Source organism: Protopterus annectens, chromosome 11.part0, assembly GCF_019279795.1.
Source record: "Protopterus annectens isolate FY-2018-M chromosome 11.part0, PAN1.0, whole genome shotgun sequence".
Taxonomy (NCBI): Eukaryota; Metazoa; Chordata; order Ceratodontiformes; family Protopteridae; genus Protopterus; species Protopterus annectens.
In genome coordinates, this window is record NC_056745.1 from 1,112,550,123 (window position 1) to 1,112,568,947 (window position 18,825).

General features: G+C 40.9%; 1 protein-coding gene across 1 annotated transcript in view; it reads right to left on the reverse strand.

Moving 5' to 3' along the window:
* Positions 1–18,825, reverse strand: part of PEX26 (peroxisomal biogenesis factor 26) — a 120,997-nt gene that overhangs the window by 34,743 nt on the left and 67,429 nt on the right. The window contains exon 3 of the mRNA XM_044088467.1: positions 17,105–17,424. Coding sequence (XP_043944402.1) covers positions 17,105–17,424 — 320 coding nt within the window. The remainder of the gene's footprint in view (positions 1–17,104; positions 17,425–18,825) is intronic.

An 18,825-nucleotide genomic window follows, 5' to 3' on the forward strand; every position in this document is an offset into this window, starting at 1 on the left:
AATGAAGCCGTCCCTATAATGAGCTGGAGGACACAGCAAATCTACCGTGCAACAAATTTAGCTCCAGTTTTACTGCTCTCGCCCCTTGAGACACCTCTCAGGAAATATCTTCAACCATAACTTCCCAACTATCACTAGGGAGCAGGGTTCTCAATGCACTCTCTAAAGTCAGGAACACTATCAATGGGCCTCGATAATATCCAAAGATGTCTCCTAAACAGCTGAAACATGACCTATTAGGCATACCAGAATCACTATTCAAATGTGGCATTCAGACAGGCTTTGTCTTAAGTGAACAGAGGACTGTAACTGTTATCTCTCTGTGCAAGGGTGGCCATTTATGGACCTGGGCAACCAGAGACCCATAAGTCTAAATAGTCTTGTATGCAAAGCCATGGAAAGAATTATCATGAAAATTATAAACATTGATACTGGAAACCCACAGACATTGGATCCAACCCAGTTTGGTTTCAGGAAGGGCAGATCATGCCTACTTAAAACTGGACTTCTTTGAGAAGGCCACTGAAGCCATGGATGAGAGCAAAATGGTGCACACTGCCTACCTCGACCTGGTGAAAGCATTCAACAGAATACCTCACTTGGGTATTGTTGATAAACTCACTGAATTAGGCATAAACCCATATGCCACCCAATGGATGGATATAGTTGGCTCACAGAGAGTACCTAAGTAGTTAGGATAGGTAGGCTACTTCCATAATGAGGCCAGTCACTGGCGAAGTCCCTCAGGGTTTGGTGACGGGGCCTCTCCTTTTTGACATCTACTTCTCTGAAGTCAAGGCTAATTTCATGAGCTTCTGGCAGACCAAGTTTGCAGACAACTGCAAACTAGATGCAGCCACCGAATCCTCAAAGATGCAAATACCCTTCCAAAAGGCCTAAAAGAAAAATAACTGATGCCAAAGCCATGGTCTAAAACTTAATGTACAGAAATGCATAATAGTATCCTTTGGAAAGACAGACACCCCTGGAAATTACCACACTGATAATACACCCCTAAGAATAGACAAGTGGCCAGGGATTTGGAAATACAGTAACCTGACCTTGGACCATCACATATCTAAGGTGGTGAAAAATTATTCTAGGTTACACAACTTATACGCAAGGGCATAGTGTCTAGGTCCAAGGATGTCATTGTTCTGCTGTACTTGGCCCTCGTCCGACCAATTGAGTACAGTGCACCCTGTCTAGGCAACTGCAACACCTGGACTGTGCACAGAGGGTTATCACAAAAAGAATACAGGGCATAAACAACATGTCATATGCAGATCATCCAAAAGCTCTAACTCTATAATTGGTCTCTTACAGATTGCTGCAAAGAAATCTATGCCTGGCTTACAAAGCATTACCTGATCCCACTCTGATAGACCTGTTGCACAACCACAAAACAAACAGCATCAGAAATACTCCCATCTAGGGGCTTACACCTTTTCTGCAACATAAATAAGACATGCTGGAGGGACAGGTTTGTAAAGACTACCCCTTGACTGGAAGAGACTTCCCATCCATGTGAAGTAAAGTTCTTCCCTAACCAAATTCAAGTGTAACCTGGAACAGTGGATGGAGATTTGGAAATGTACCACTGGTCTGGTACATATGCCTCTTACGGACAGAGGCATCCTGTAAATGCTTGACCATCCATTGTAGACAGATGGATCTGATGAAGTTCAAAGAAGTTTTTGGATGAAAAGCGCTTCATTAAACTTTGTGGATTCAGTCTTCAGTGAAGTTGCCAGTTGTTTTTGTTTTAATGTCTTAGTTCTTTAAGATATACAGCATGACAAACTATGATCCAGCATTTGCATCACATGGCATTTAAAAGCATGCAGTCTGTAAAACATCAAAAAGTCCTGCCTAATGTCTTTCTAGCTTCTTTCTTATGGTCCTAGATGTCATTCTATCTGCTCTCAGGTGAGGGCCTTAGCATCCACATGTAACCTCTGTATCTGTCACCCACAGTCTAGGCACTACCTTAGATCCTCAGTTTTCCAATCTACAACTGCAGTAATAAACATTAGTATTAGCTCATCATAACTAGTTCAAGACAACAGCAGAGTTCAGATAAATACTTTTTAATGCACCTGACCATTCACTTATTTAAATTACCAAGTTTTGGGGTAAAATACTGACTACAGTTACCATTTGTTAAGCACTTTCGCAACGATTAAGGATTCAGGGTCTTCGTCAGGAAATCTGCTCTGGTAAGTGCTTCTCAGGTTTTCAAGTCATTCTCAGTTCCAGGATATATCTGAAGTATATTTTACACTGCCACACAGTTTCTCTTGGATTTGTAAGCTGCAACTGGATTTTACTAGTAGCATTTTGTTTGTTTAAATAGAAATCCTTAGTATAGTGCAACTGACAGTACAAACATGTAAAACTGAAATGTGTGTCTAAGACTGTAGCATCCAAGAGTATTTTTCCCTTACTCTAAGGCAGAGTGATATTCCTTACTGTAAGACTAGGTGATCTACTATATACTGAGTTGCAGAAGTAGAATATGGCAGTAAAGCCCCCCTCGTAAATTGCTTTACTCATATAACACTTTCAGATTTTTTTTAAATTGCATTTATTAACTATCAGATTATATTAAACAACTGTTTAGCTATACAAAACTGAACAGTTAAGAACCTTTCAGCCTCAGAACATTAGCAGTTAGAAGATGTACAAAGATGTATTTTATATACCTGTCTGCATTGTTGTTGTTATTATTGTATATGACAAAGTCATACAGAAGTGCAATTTTGAATTTCAACTGCTTTAAAGTTGAAGGCAAGAAATACCAAGTTAAACAAACGTATGCCATTGTCTCTGAAATTTCAGTGACTTGCCCATGTAAATGCTGGCCCTTTAACTCCCTGGTACTGTTAATGTGACATTAATCAGATTTACTTGCATACAAACTGTGTAATACAAATGGTATCAAGGTGTATGATTTTCCATGAGTTTGAGATGTTTTAAAATATTATGTTGAAATAGTGGTTATCTGTGTGTGCAGGCAGTGACAGATTCCCGAGTTTCCAATGACTGAATATTACTGCTAGTTGCAAGTATTTTCTGTTTGTTTGGAACACTGGCTTTGTCTTACGAGAGAAGGCAAATAACTGGTGTTCTGGCCATCTGGTCATCTCAACTACTGAAACAAGTGGGTTTCTTGCTGGCCATTATATATTTTTCTGTAGCTTTACATTACTTTGCTTTGCATGTCAATAAGCTTTACTTGGCAGGGCTGCCCTAAGCTGCACAGCACACTGCTACTGCTGTTTATTAGTAATGGAAACCTGCTTTACTAGATTTGCCTTCAAAACAGTCCCTATATGATCACAGAACAGAATGTAATTTATCACCGAGAGCAACCTTATTGCTAAATTTGACTTGGGATACTGCTTACTGCATCAGTGCTTTCTGTTTGATACATTTTCACCTTGTTTATCATTTGGCAGAAATTAAGCTGCTCCATTTGGTTGGGCTACATTTAGCTCTGTAATGTGCAGCGGAGAGTCACAGTAGACTCTACTGTTGCAAGTAGTTTTTTCTAAAATGTGGTTATAGCCCTTAAAGCCTAACACTATCCTCCTTACATTCAATCTTGTTCCCTACTCAGAACTGCATAGTTGCTCTATATTTACCACAGCATAGCCAGGCAATATCTTGCAACACCAGCTTGCAACTTTTACCTCTTATAGGCATGGATAAATACTTTGCTGCATAAAGCTGTGTACATCCATTCCCACTCTACAGTGTAGCAATATTCTTCTCATCAAAACCTGGATGCAAAGGGTGAAGCCTTGCTGTGGCAAGCTTGTTTCACAGTAAAACAGATAAACCACTGAAATCCCAAATCATTGGTAATGCCACTGCTAGGTGCATGGTTAAACTTAGAAGAATATACCACACTAGTACATTAAGGAGGTTACTGATTGATACATAATTAAACTCATAACTTCTTCTTCTTCTTTCGGCTTTTCCCGGTTAGGGGTCGCCACAGCAGATCACCTGTCCGCTCATGATTGGCAGTGGAGTTTTACGGTGTTCAGTTGCCAGCCCGGCACCCAGCCTTCCACGGAAGGCACACACGCATGCACGCACTTACACCTAGGGCCAATTTAGAGTGTCCAATCCACCAACAGCATGTCTTTGGGATGTGGAAGGAAACCGGAGCACCCGGAGGAAACCCATGCGACCACAGGGAGGACATGCAGACTCCGCACAGAAGGCACCCCAGCTGAGGATCGAACCAGAGAACCTCTTGCTGTGAGGCAACAATGCTAATCGCTGCACCACCATGGCCGCCCACATAATTAAACTCATAACTAGCCTACATTATTAGCATATGAGGCAGGCTATTAAGACCTGCAGTAGACAATGCTCTCTAGCTCTCCTACTACAGACCAAATTCTTGAAACCATGAGACCACAGTCTGCCCTTATACCAGCTGCTGCCACAGAGTTGGCACTGGGCACCTTAAAGCAGTATGCAAAGTACCTCACGCTTAGCAACAACCACTTACTTCTACTACACACAGCCTGCATGCAAAAGGTGTAGGTATTGACAATCTGGAGTATAATGTATCAAAATATTGTCAGCATCTACCAGTTGTCCGTACCCATACCCAATTCACACAAGCATGATACTGTTTAAACAATAAATCTTCATACACTAGCTACATAAATATGACCCTAAGCCTCTAAGGAGCAAGTCTCATGCACAAATTAATCTGTGATACACAGACACTCCACCAGCTGCTCATACAACAACAGCCAACAAAAACAGGGGTCACCTAGCTCTCAGGATTCAACCCTTAAGGCTACTCTGATAAGCCATCAAACTATGGAAATAGCCTAATCATAGGTGACAACACTAAGATGCATCACTTACTAGGAAAGCCAGGACTAGACAGGTTACTAGGGCACTCAACTCCCTTCACCCCAGCTATATTCAACATGGTTGTTCATGTTACTGTTAATGAGATGAGACAAGTTCTCAAATCATATGAACAGAGTCATAATGGAGCCCTCAGAAGATGTATCTGAGGCTAGAAAGCAACTAGTCTTGGGCAGCATCCTACCTTTACTGAGAATGATGTCACAATATAAAATAATAATTGACTTTAACTGGCTTAATTACTGGTTTCAGTCCAAGGAAGTCTAATATGTATCAGCCAGAAAGGAGGTAGTTGGCAGTCCTGTTTTGCCAGGGTCTCCCTCCTTGTGGTTTTCATTTTTATCCAAAATGTTGTCTCCCACCATAGTGCCTTTTATAGCATCTGCCAACTTAGTAAAGCCAACTCAAGATAGTATAAAAGTAGTGCTGTTCCATGACAAGTGCCTCAGCAAGACAATGCCCTCCTTAGAGCAATCCTGACACTAGAAAATACTGACATCTGCATCACCACTAGAACATGGCTCCAATGTAGTGATAACACTGCCTCCATACCAGGACTACACAAATATTACATATTCAAGCCTCTGCTGTGAGGTGTTTCCGTTACAGTAGTGGCATTTCCATCATATCAATACTAGTATTGTAGACTCCACCACATCCTAGTTAGTTTTAATAAGATCTTTTACAATATGCAACCACTCACAGACCTCCCACTATGATGCCCATAAGGCATACCTAAACCAAGTAGTGTCCCTCTCTATTAAGCCAAACACTGTTATTCTTCGAGATTTCAACCATCTTTCCATAAATTTGACGTGTACAGTACTACAAATAAATACACATAACACTTCCTAGATTTCATCAATGCAAGCTCTTTAGACTAGACAGTACACCCCCCTACCAAGGTTTCAAATTTCCTGGACTTGGTCCTCACTATACACCTATAGTTCTACCATCACTGACCAGATCTGTCCACTACTGAGTAGTGTTCACCATGAGTGCCAAACCCAAATTACCCCACAAGCCCAACTGTCTTTAGAGATTTCTCAAAGGCAAGCTTACTGCAGCTAGACAGATGGGTGAAGGAGTCACTGACTGATTTGCTTACTTACTTATTTATTTAACATTTATTAACCAGGGTAGAGTGTTGGTCAGGAAGGGTGTTGATCCAACTGGACATGTTTCTCTAATGCAGATGACTGTGGCTATAAATAATAAGTATAAAAGTTTAACAGCAAAAACACATTCTACATATACAACAATGATCAAAGAAAAACCTGATAGGTGCCTAACTGTAGGTACAGGAACAAGGAATAATGAAATGAAATGCTGTGATACTGCAGTATGTGAAACAAAGAATTTGGGCACAAAATCATCAAGTATAAACTGAAAATTGCCAACCCTGTCAAGGACAGCCATAAAATCTTTTTCAACTATGTCAAAAAACCTTAGTAACAATACCTAGCATTGCAACAAATTGAAACATAAACCCCAGCCAAACCCTGAGAATTCCACACACCAGCAAATAAATATAGTTCAAACTTCTTCTCCCATTCCTCCTTCCCCCACATGCCATTGTGTTTGCACCTACCCTAAAAGATCAGCTCAAAGAATAGCTAAAGGCAATTTCCGTGGTTAAAACACTAGTTTTCTGTGGGTATGGATAATGTGACAAGCTGCTTCCTTGTCAGCATTAAACATCATCTCACAGACTTGCCTCTGAATCTGTTTAAACTTAGCTTTTCAACTAGTTTTTTGACTGACTGCTATGGCTGAGCACCTTCACAATAGTGATCCTATCACTGATCTTGGCAACCTCAAACCAATAAGCCTTATTAGTTTTATCTGTAAGGTAAAGAAACCCATCACTTTAGAACTCAGAAAGACCCTGCCTGCTTAACCTACCTGATGCTTTCAAAAAGTCAATGAAGCATTAAATGAGGGCAAATCAGTACATACTGCTTTCCTTGACCTGGTGAAGGCCTTTGATATCTACTGTCACACATTACTGAAAAACTAAAATGTAACTGCTAGGTAGCAAATTGCCTCTAAGAAAAATAAAACAGTAAATTAGGAATGGGGTCCTGTTCTATTTATTTCTCTGATGTCAAAATTGGTGCCAAGGGTCTTTTGGGTAATCAAGTGCAAACCTGGAGCTATAATCAATTCTCCAGAGGACTCCCAGATCCTCCAAGAGAGGATATGTACACACATATGATACCAACATCACGGACTAAAGCTAAGTGCCAAAATGTGTAGTATCATATCCCTTGGAAAACATTAGCTCCCAGGCACCTGGCACAAAGACGCTCCCCAGACAGACACTTAATTAGTGACTTGGGGACTTTTGCAGTCAATGAACTATATGATCACCATATGTATTTACTGTCATTAGAAAATCCTTCTACTTAGCTCATAAGGTGTATATTCTAGGTATAAGAATGTTGGCATCCCTCTATACTCCACCCTTCTTAGACCCATAACAGAATATATTGCTCCTTTCAGCATGTCCTTGTCTAAGCATATCATCCATCTGGGGAAAAACAATGTTTCCTGACTAAGGAATGCAAGGTTCCAAGTTCCATGAGCTATCCAGAACATCTTAAAAGCTCTACCTCTCTTTTCCATGTCATACAGACTCCTACAGGGAGTTTTAACTAACTAAAAGGGAGGCTTCCAACAACCTAGTCCTGGGTGCTCCTCTACAACTTTAAAAACATGCACCAGCACAAGAGATCTAAACCTCCATAGCAATCAGAACCTGCTGGTGGGACAGATATCTCTCTCAACAAATTATTCTCCTCTGCAGCATGCTTTCTCTTCACAGTAAACAAAGTAGCTCATTTATCCTGGAGCTATAATCAATTCTGAGGACTCCCAGATCCTCCAAGAGAGGATATGTACACACATAAGGTACCAATAGGAAGAATTACATTGGCTAGGCTATAAATGATCTATCCAATCAACTTCCTTGGAATCTCTGTGAACCTATAAATAGCATCCTTTCTGATAGGCTTCTTATTTTCAAGTGATTAGTGGATGGCTGCATAATGACTATAGGAAAGGGTGGGTTAACAAGTCTTCAAAGGGAAGATGGTTTCTACATTATCATTTGTTAATGCCTCCTGATCACTTGTTCCCTAACTCAGCTGTAAACAGATGAAAGGGAGTCTAAAAGTAAACAGACTGGCTTAGCCAAAGACTGACTAGTTATGCTGACTGAAGAAGTAGTGTGTAGGGTTTGTTTTAGATGGTGATGAAGTGGAAGGACTACCAGTGGGCATAGTTATACGCTTAATGTCACTGAACTGTTTGAGAGAGGAACTGGATGTGCTCTGTGACATAAGTCAAGGGAAAGCAGATTCTGATATTGGCAGGAAGGTCATTGTTTGATATTTACTAGCTATCTCTGAAAACAGCAGTGATGAAGGAAAACAAGGAGCCAGTTTTCAGCATAAAACTACTTACTAGCAACAGGCCTGTTCTGACAGAGGGCTTTTACAAAGCAAAAAGGAAGTAAACAGTCTGGGGTTTTAAAGAGGTTACTATGTTACTGCACATGTAAAGGCTTGTTAACAGTTGGAACATTCAACTTTGCAAGTGGTTAAAATGATGGGAGTATTAATCTATACATGACGCATTATGCAGGGACATTAAACAGTCTAACTTAGTTGGCGGTAAAAATATTTTAAGAATCAAGTTTTGATGTAAATTGAGTACTCTAATATAACTGAGGTGACTATTTTTACTCATATGGTTAGCTGTTGACAGTATCTGGAATTAATGCCTTTAAGGAGGGAGTTCATTATAAGGATTTTTAAAATTAGTCCAACTGTTAGTATTGCCAAGATGTCTTAAAAATTGACAGGATGTATGTTTTACATGAAGGCTGCACAAGATAAAGGATTCATACCTCTCAGGCTTAAGGCCATATTTGGAGATGCTGTTATAGGAAGTCTGTATTATAAGGATCAGGTTTAAAGATAAAAGTGCAGTTATGTGCTCACAGTGTGATAATCTGCTAGCATGTGGACAACAATTGCCCGGAGTTCAGATATTAAAAGGAAAAAAATGAAATGTGAGAAAAATCTTTGCAACTCAACAAATAAAGCAGTTCTGCCTTACTTTTATAGTTAAGGTCATTGGCTGACATTTAAATTGCTTAATAACAACACTGAGTACTACATATTCTATTCTCTAAGTTACAGTGAAACAAAAGCACTGCTGTTGTATGTCTTTCAAGCACTGTAGGCTTGTACAAGATAAGGCAGCCTATGCAACTACCACTTCTGGAGTGAAGCAGAAAACAGCACCATCATTGCTGTAGGTGTGAATGAGTTGATTCTATATTATCAATGTAGTTTACTACACACGGGTCTTTTAAAGTTCAGTGATTCCCAAGCAGAAAACATTGATGGCCTCATTTATTTTGACTTTTCTAGTAGACTAATGGAACTATCAGTCAGTTGTGTTATACAGGCTACTCATGCTAGATACAGCCCTTGGGTAGTAGAGAAGGGGCTAATGGTCATTCCAGGAATCTTACACTTTAAAAGAGAAACAGTACCTCAGGAAGAAATATGTATATTACCCAGAGAGCATCACATCTTAGGAACAAGGCTCTCTTGATATTACATCAAAGCAGCTCTCTCGTGATTTAAAAAGGGGGTTTGATATCTACATGGAGGATAAAAAAGAAATATCAACAAAGGGCGATGAGTGTCAAACATCTTGAAGGAAACCAGTTCATAAGCTTGACTTAGAGCTTATGAACATGCAGCATGACTAGTATATAGAGATGTTTGCTTAGGTGTTGCACTAAGCACAGTAACTAAAAGTTATACACTTACCATAATGATAGAGCTATGTTGCCCGTGTCTCTCCTTCTCAACATGTAGGTTAATGGATCCGACTAACAATGATGAAAGGACTGAATAACCCTCTGGGAGTGCTTGGGATTTCTGATCATCATCAGAACTGGAGAAACTATGCAGATGGAATGAAGATTCAGGAGAGGTAATCCCAAAGGATGAGAAATCAGACCCATAACTAGATCTAGCACCTAGGGTGGATGAATCAGGTGAGGCCAAAGGAAGGCGAACCACACATGAGGGGGCCAGAATGTGGCAAAGAGAATGACTGTCAGAAGGCATTCCATTGCAGACTGGGACCAAGCGTGAAGAAGAGTGTCCCTTGGGTACTGTCCCTCTGGAGGAATCAGGGCACAGAAACTCCTATACTTTGTGTTGTCGAATCAGAAAACTCCTATACTTTGTGTTGTACGGAAATGCAAACAGTTTACAACAGGGAGTACTCCACTGGCTGAAAATCTGCACTGCTACATCCACATTCAAGGACCAATTGTGAAGGCAGAAAAATGTTTCTGCTCAGACTATCTACTAGGATGCTGGATTTCCCTGGGATATGAGCTGCAATCAGAAACTGTTGAGAGGACATTGCCCAATGCCAAACCATCGGGGCCTCTCAACACAGGTTACAAGAACAAGTTCCTCCTTGATTGCTCAGATACCAAACTACTGATGTGTTGCCTGTAGGGACAGCAATCACACCCTTGGGAAGGAGGTCCTAAAAAGCCTCCAATGCTAGGAGAACCACCCTCATCTCCAAGACACTGATGTGAAGATTGGCCTTGAATTCCAACCAGGTCCCTTGGACAGTATTTCCTTCAAAATGCTCCCTCCCTACCCAAGAAGGGCGGTATCTGTAGTAACAGCAGCCTGAGGATGGGGAAGAACAAAAGGTTGACCTGCAGCAGTTAGTGGAGATTCCAACCACCACTGAATGTGGTGACTACAAACCTCCATTAGAGCCACAAGAAAGTCCATATCATATGTCAGGCATGACCACTGAACCACAAAAATCCACTGTAATATTCTCATGTGGAATTTTGCCAAGGCTACCTGTCAAATAGAGGTGGCCATGTATCCAATGAGAAGAAGCACTAAAGTGGTAGAAGGTTTGTGAACCCACAGGATATAAGATGCTTCTAGACACACAGAACTCCATCTTGTTAATGGTAACTTGGCTATCTGATTGACTTATCAAAATGGCAACTGATAAACCCTAGTACTAGGACAAATTCTAGGCTGGACTTTTCTTAATTCACTGTTAAGCCCAAGGAGAGATAAAGATGAAGTAAAGATTCACAAGCATTGATAGAAAAGCCTTCATGAATGCAATCAGGAGCCAGTCATTCAAGTAAGGAAAGCCCTGGAATCTCTGCAGCCTTAAGCAGGCTGCCACTACTGCCAAGCACTTTGTGAACACCCGAGCAGCTGTGGTGAGCCAAAGGCCACAGCTTGAAACTGGTAATGACTGCCTGACAGCTGAAAGTGCAGGAAACTCCTGGATTTCCCCCACTATTTTTATGTCATGGTAGGCATCCCAGAGATCCACCTAGCACATCCAGCTGTCCATCATCAGTAGAGGTAAAATGGATTGCACTATCATCATTGGGAATTTGCCCTGTTTGACAGACTGGTTCAGCCTGTTGAGATCCAGAATGGGTCTGAGGTCCTTGTTTTTCTTCAGTACCAATAAGAATCTGGAACACACCCTGGATTTTCACTGGTCTGGTGAGACCAATTGGGTGACTCAGTCAATCAACAGTTTTTGAATTTCTACTGCTGTGTCCTTTCTCTGGTGAGGTGAAACATCTGGGAGTTTTGGGAGTTTTTTGAGGTAGACAAAAAGGGACTGGTATAATCTCTGGACACAACACTCAACATCCATGCGTCTGAAGTGTTGGCCTCCAAAGTTTTTGGGTGGACAGCCAAGCAACCCTCACTGCCTCTACAGTGTGGCAGCAAAGAAACCCTTCAGGGGTGCTGGAAGGGTCTCCCTGAGAAAGAAGTCTGGAAGCCCTGGCTCTCTGAACTGCCCCTGCTGTGTGGACGGCTTCCATTCTGGTCGTCACCCTCTCCTACAGGGGAGCCTTCACAAGGAATATCCTGGAAAGGTTGCTGCAAAAATGAGATGCTTACCACCCTTCTGGTTCCTGGAGAAGGACCAATGAGGGGTCAAAAAATGAACTCCAACAGCAGACAGAGTCTTCCTATCCTGTTCACTCCTAGTCATGGTCTCTTTGACATTCGAGCCAAATACAGAGGGATCCATCAAATGGTGCATTAATGAAGGATGCTTTGAAGCAGTCCGCAAAAGTGTATAAACACATCCAGGCATGATGGTGCAAAGCAATGCTGGCACCTGCTTTGCGGGACATCCCATTGGCCGCACTGGACTGCAGCCTCATGAAGACATTGGATATGGACTGCACAGTCAACAACTGAAAATCCAGAGTCTTCTGAGCCACCAGACACTACTGTGTCTTAACAACCTTTGACACTTCAGCAATGAGGTCTCACTGAAGTCTTGCCAAATGGACAAGGTAATTCAGCACATTCAAAGCAAACATGCCTGTGCTTTCATACATAATTCAAGTCCAGAGACTGCCTGTTGAGTAGATGGATCAAGGAACTCTCTTCAAAAATGTCCTTTTTAGCGGTCACTACAATCAAGATGGCATCCTGAGCCAGACCCTTACTCCAGTGGGATCTGTCCTTAGGAGGAGCCAAAATTTTGTCTGGTTTCCTGGGGATAAGTTGCATCACACCAAACTGGACTTTACAAAGGAGCTCCTAAGGCTGCCTGAAGGGATGACCACCCAGGATCTGGATAGGTCTGCACCAAAGGCCTCTAGAAACACAGAATCCTCAGGTGAACACGCTTCTGTGGTCCAGCCCCCACACTGTTTTAACAATTCCATAAAATTACTGAAGGAGGCATCATCATGGCAGGACCCTCCCCTACATCACAGTCAGTGTCCTTGGTGAGGGATTACTTGGGGGAATCCAAGTGCTTCCACTTGCACTTGCTCCTACTGTGCACCTTCATAAGTGGGGAAGTGGGAGGAGAAATGGAAGAAGCAGGGGGGCCATGAATGTAAGGGAACCTAGGGACCCAAAGGTGCAAGCTGTCCTGGAAGCAAATGATGAAGATCCACAGGTACAGACTGGGGAAGATCAGAGGAACTGCTGATGCTCCCTTCTCCCAATGCCACAGTAAAGAATGCCAAGGATGGAGCTGGCGCCTGAAGAGTCCACGCTCTCTGTGCTGGGAGTGGGGGAGAGCAGCAAGGCTGGGCCCAGCAAACCCAGAGATGAGGCAACCGGGAGAGGAACAACTAGAGTGGGAGCCAAAACCTCAGACATCAGGGCCAAAGAGGTGAGAACAATACCGAAATGAATCTGAGCTTGTAGGAAGGAATGTAATTATTCCAGATATGAGGGCTTAAACCTCCCAACCAACCTGATGGCTCTAGATGAAGAGGATATGGAAGGTGGCTTGGATACCTCTTGGCAGTCATCAGATGCAAGAACAGATCTGAAATGGGAAAGATCAGAGATGAGGTGGGAAGCAGGTGGCCTGCAAGGGAACTATGCAGGTGAAATTGAGCAGAAGTATGACTGAAGTTTGCCAAAAGAAGCAGAGGAGTCCTTAATCAGAAATGGGCTGGGAATGTTTAGAGTGTTGGAGTTAAAAGATTTCATACAACTAGCACCAGCAAATGGGGCTGAGTCAGCACTAAAGGACCTGAAGGGGGTGGAGCTGGAGGGACCACAGGTTGGTGTACCTTTGGTTCAGGCTGATCCTCTGTAGATAAGGAGGGTTGTTTGTGACCCTCTAGCTCTGTCTCAAGGGACTTAGATTCTTTGTCCCTGGATTTGTCCTCTATTTTATCAGCCCTCTTGTTAGGGGAAGGAGAGGAAGACCAGGCCAAGAAAGGCTGAAACAGACCCTTGAATACAAACGTAGCCATCTTTTATTAAGAATGTAAGCCGGAAATGTGGAGCACTCTTCACAATCAGCCTCTAAATGGGCAGTGCTCAAACAGTACATACATTTGTTATGACCATCTTGCAATGGCAGTTTGTACTCATATGACACACATTTCTTGAACCCCAAAGCCTTGGAACTATCAATACTATGAGGGGGGAAAAAGACACACAATCACTAACAAAATAGTATCACTGACGATTACCCTACCTATCGACCTACATACCAACGAAGACAAACACTTAAGTACTAATATATGTAAGTCAATAAACAACAATTCTACCTACTGATATATCTATTTAACCACTAAAGACTATTAACACAACTACAGCCTAACTAAAGTTAGAAAAGGCTTGAGGAGAAAGGAAGCAAAGTCAGGAATGCCAAAAAAAACACGCACAGTATAATCACTAATGAAACTATTGTTAAGAAATAACAATCCTAACCCAAAGAAAAGATAAAACTAAAGGCAGAGGCAAAAAAATTAGTAAAATCTATCCAAAAACTATCCCAAAAGGATATAAATTGTCGGAGCTCTCATTCACAATCTTAACACAATAGCAGCGAATGAGATCTGAGGAGAGGCTGTTAGATAAGAGTATTACAGGTAGAGGAGGTGGGACTCTTGAACTTAAGAGTCTAAACAGGCCACTTAAGATTCTAAACAGGTCGGCTGGATACGAGTCAAATCCAATAATCCACAGGCTGAGAATGAATGGACATAGCAACATCAGATCTACAGTTTAAAGGTCATAATTACCATCCTAGCTAACTTTTAAGGAAAGATAGTGCATATTTCTTTATCAAAATGGGGGGGGCAAAGAAGTGTTTTCCCCCCAGGTTTATGACTCTAAAGGTGACAATCCTACTATTGAGACATAACAACCTCTTTTCAGAGCACCAAGGATTCAAGCAACACATTCAGTGCACCAAACAGTTTCAACACAATTACTACAGGGACCAGAAACAGAGTGCTGAGTATGAAGGAACTACAGACAAATGAAAAGACGTCAGTCTGACATCAGAACCAGTCTCTGTCAAAAATATTTAAAGGGGAAGCTTAACTAGTATCAAGGCATTACCTTCGCATGACGCTTTGTCATGTGCTGCTGAAACCTACGGAACTTTACAGTATTACATAAAAAAACATGATGCAAGCAGAGTGTCTGCCAAATACTCATTTTTAGGCACAGTTCATCACATGCTTCATATTCACTTCATTAATTACTTTCATAATATGTCCTGATTTGCCTTGGCTGACTAATCTTAATGAGAGTCAAAACACAGACGGTCATCCATCCGTTACTCCACTGCCAGCAAACTGTGATTTCACAACAGATAATTGCTAATTAACTCATTACATCCCAGTGACACCTCCAGGTGCATCTGCAGTTTACACCTACTGACGCCTCAAGGCATCAAATATTGCATCAATTATTCCAAAACCATGCTATGTACAAGGTTTTAAAATATTTCATCTTAAAGCTTACACAATGGGAAACTCAACCACATTAATATTTGACCTCTGTATTGTGCAAGTAAAGAGATATTAACTTGTTTTCATGATATCAGTTTATATCCATATAGTTTTGACATTTTACTAAATATCTCAACAACCAAGTAACACAGACAGAACTCCATAGCCTCATATGAAAGCTCTCAGCTAGGTGAACAAAATGCTGCTGATAGTATGTGTGTAAAGTAAGTGGTTGCTGAGAGTAAGTTGTTTACAAAATATTACAAACGTAATAGTTACTGTGTTTACTCTGACTTGTAAAATTTAGTTTAAGACTTAGAATCTAAAGAATAATACCACTATAAAAATAGTTTGTGCTGAAGGGTTTGCCATTTATACTTCTTTCATAAACCCTGTGGTTCCAGAGATATGAACATTTGTTTGAAAGTACATAATTTGATTCTGTCAAAAGGCTTAGGCTCTGCCCATTGGAAGTTACAGTGCAAACTTCCTGATCTCCATTGGAGTGAATAGGAACCAAGCTTCAGTTAGACCAACTGAAGGTATTATTTCAGACAGGAAAAAAAGCAAGCAATAATGCCTGACAGGGTGTGTGTTAATGTGTAATTAACACCCGCCCATGGGTGTTATGTGGCAGAGGGCCTCTACACCACTGGAAGGGCGTAAATTACACCTTAACACATACCCTAGAGAGCATTATTGCACAAATGGGCTCTCTGTACAATTGTTGTTTTACTTGCTTATTTATTTTTTTAAGTACTATATTATTTTTTTATATATATTTTAATGTAAAATAGTTCCTCCGCCTAATGTTTCAAACTAGCTGTAGTATATATTAATGGTGGTGGTGGGTGCATTTTACATCAAACATACGTAAAAAATAATAAGCAAGTGAAACACAACAATTTTACATGCAGTCCATTCTCTCTCCAATACACAAACACACAGTCTCCTCTGCTTTCATACACACATTCACTCATACAAGTTCGCTCTCACTCTGTCTCGATCTCTCTCACACACACACACACACACACACACACACACACACACACACACACACACACACACACACACACACACACACACACACACACACACAGTCTCTCTGCTTTCATGCATGCATTCACGCACACATGCAGACAGAAACAAACACACTTCTGTTTTACTAAATCGATCACTCTGTTTTACTCACATACATGCATACATTCTCACACACACGCTTTATTTTAATTTTTTTTGTTTTTTTTTGTTTTACACTTGCTAAACAGCAAAAATGCTGCTTAGCGAGTGTAAAATAATGGCTCGCTCACTCTCACTTTCAAGGACATGCACGCATACACTCACACACAGGCATAAACACACGCACATATTTTTTTTGTTGTTGTCTTTTTTTTTATATTTTACACTCACTAAACAGAAAAAACACTGCTTAGTGAGCTTCAAATAATGGCGGCCATTCCATTTTCTCAGTCCAAGCTCCACAGCACCTTGATATGCTGCCATGAAGCAGCGGTCATGTTTTTCACTGGGCATTACTTGTACATTAACACCCTGCTGGAGAACGTTCGTTCTCCAATCAGGATACTAATGTACCATTTGCCTATGGTCTAATAAGCGTTAATTCATGCTTCCACTGAATTATATACTTGCAATTCAGACATGTTTCGAGTCTTTGCAGAAATGTGCCCAGTGGCTGTGTGTTAGAAACTTCAAACATGACAAAGAAATGGTGATCAAAGGCATTACTTCAGAAAGTGACCACTATTTTACCTGAATATAACATATTTCATAGTAAGTCATTCCCAGTCACTCAGTGTTACTGGATTGCTCCACTACAAACTCTACTACCAAGACAAGGTTTATCATTACCTCCCCTCCCAGCTTGGCTGTTGTCTGACATTTCCTGATGATGTGCCGATTTTTGATGCAACATTGAGTCAGTCTGTTCCCCTCTGCTTTGTGAGATGAATCTCAGTGCTCCCTGCTGCTGACCTTCAGGAAAGGACACTGGATCTTGGACCAGCAGCTCTGCTTCTCCGAATTGCCCCAGAGGTATCAGCACATGAAGCAGGTACAGCTCTGCCACGGCACCATATGCAGGCAAGGTGCGGTTCTTGGAATCCTTCAGCCAGAGTTGCACAGCTTCTTGGATCATCTGCGGTTCTTCCACTTTACTGTACAAAAGAATACTGTACAAAAGAAAAGGATTATACAGTAAATATGACTTTTTTTTAATAAAACACAAACAGGTGTTTTATGATAACCATTCAGTGGTGTATAGGAATACATGTGCATCTCTGTGTGTGGTGAGGTATACGTATACAGCACCTGTGCCTGTATCTCTACATCAGACATAAAAACAACTGCTGGTGTTATACAACCATTGTCTGTTTTTCAACAAAGTATTAAGAAAATTGATTGGGAATGTCCTATTTGTTCTGAATACTTCAGAAGAAATCTGGGTGCAAGAATATTAAATAACAAAACAGCAACATTAAAGATAATTCTGAAACTGTTTTTTTATGACATAATGCTTTAGAAATAAAATACCCAAACTGACAGCAAAGCAGCAAAATAAAACTATTTAAGTAAATCCACTATGACAGTGCCAACATTCATTGATTGTCCAGTACTACTTCATGTTATTCAGGGGTCACAGAAGAGTTAAAGCCTACTCTGGCAAGCAAAGGGTTTAAGACAGAGCCAGGCTGTGTAGGATGCATTTATCGCTGGACGTGCACACTCACCATTGGCAATTTACAGCATCACCAATTCACCTATAAAACGTCTATGACATATAGGAGGAAACTAGAGATGCAGTGAAAATCCATTCAGACCATAAGGATATGCAGGCTTCACAGAAAAAGCATCCCAACATTCTTACTGTAAAACAGTTAATAAGATAAATATCTCCGATTCCAACAAGTTGTACTGCTAGCTGCCATATACAGAATTTAAGTGATGAATGATGTAACTGGCTCTGCAGGCCTCAAGTTACACAAAAGTACGCCTAAAATGAAACAGGCCATCTGGTTCATCTGCACCTCAGTAAAACATTTTCCTAGGAAGATAGGAGAACGAGAGAGGGGGGATTAAAAAAAAATCACTACATTGGCACACAAAACAAAAAGTGTCTCTTTTAAAATGCTTAAGACGAATAGAATCCCTTTTGCCTGTCATCTGTATACATTTCTGACAATCATGTGAATCCCATCAAAGTGACCCACTTATTTCTAAAATACTGTCACACTCTGTTTTTTAGACACTAAGTATTTCTTCGACAAACAAAATACAAAGAAGTGCAGATCAGCACTTCTTTGTAATGAATATCTAAACGATAATGTACTTGGTGACTCTGCTACATTTGAGTATTCTGAACCATCCTTACAGCCTAGCCTCCTAGTCATGTGTTTCAAATCCAACAAGAAATCTCAGAATTAGACGATGCAATTACAAGTTTTTTTCTAGATGAATTTTCGGTTAGGGAGAAAGACATCAGAAGTAATTATTAAAAAAGGATGAAAAGTGTATTTGTGATAGAGACCATAACAGCTGTTCTAAGGGAGAAACTCAGTGTAACAAACGGGCTT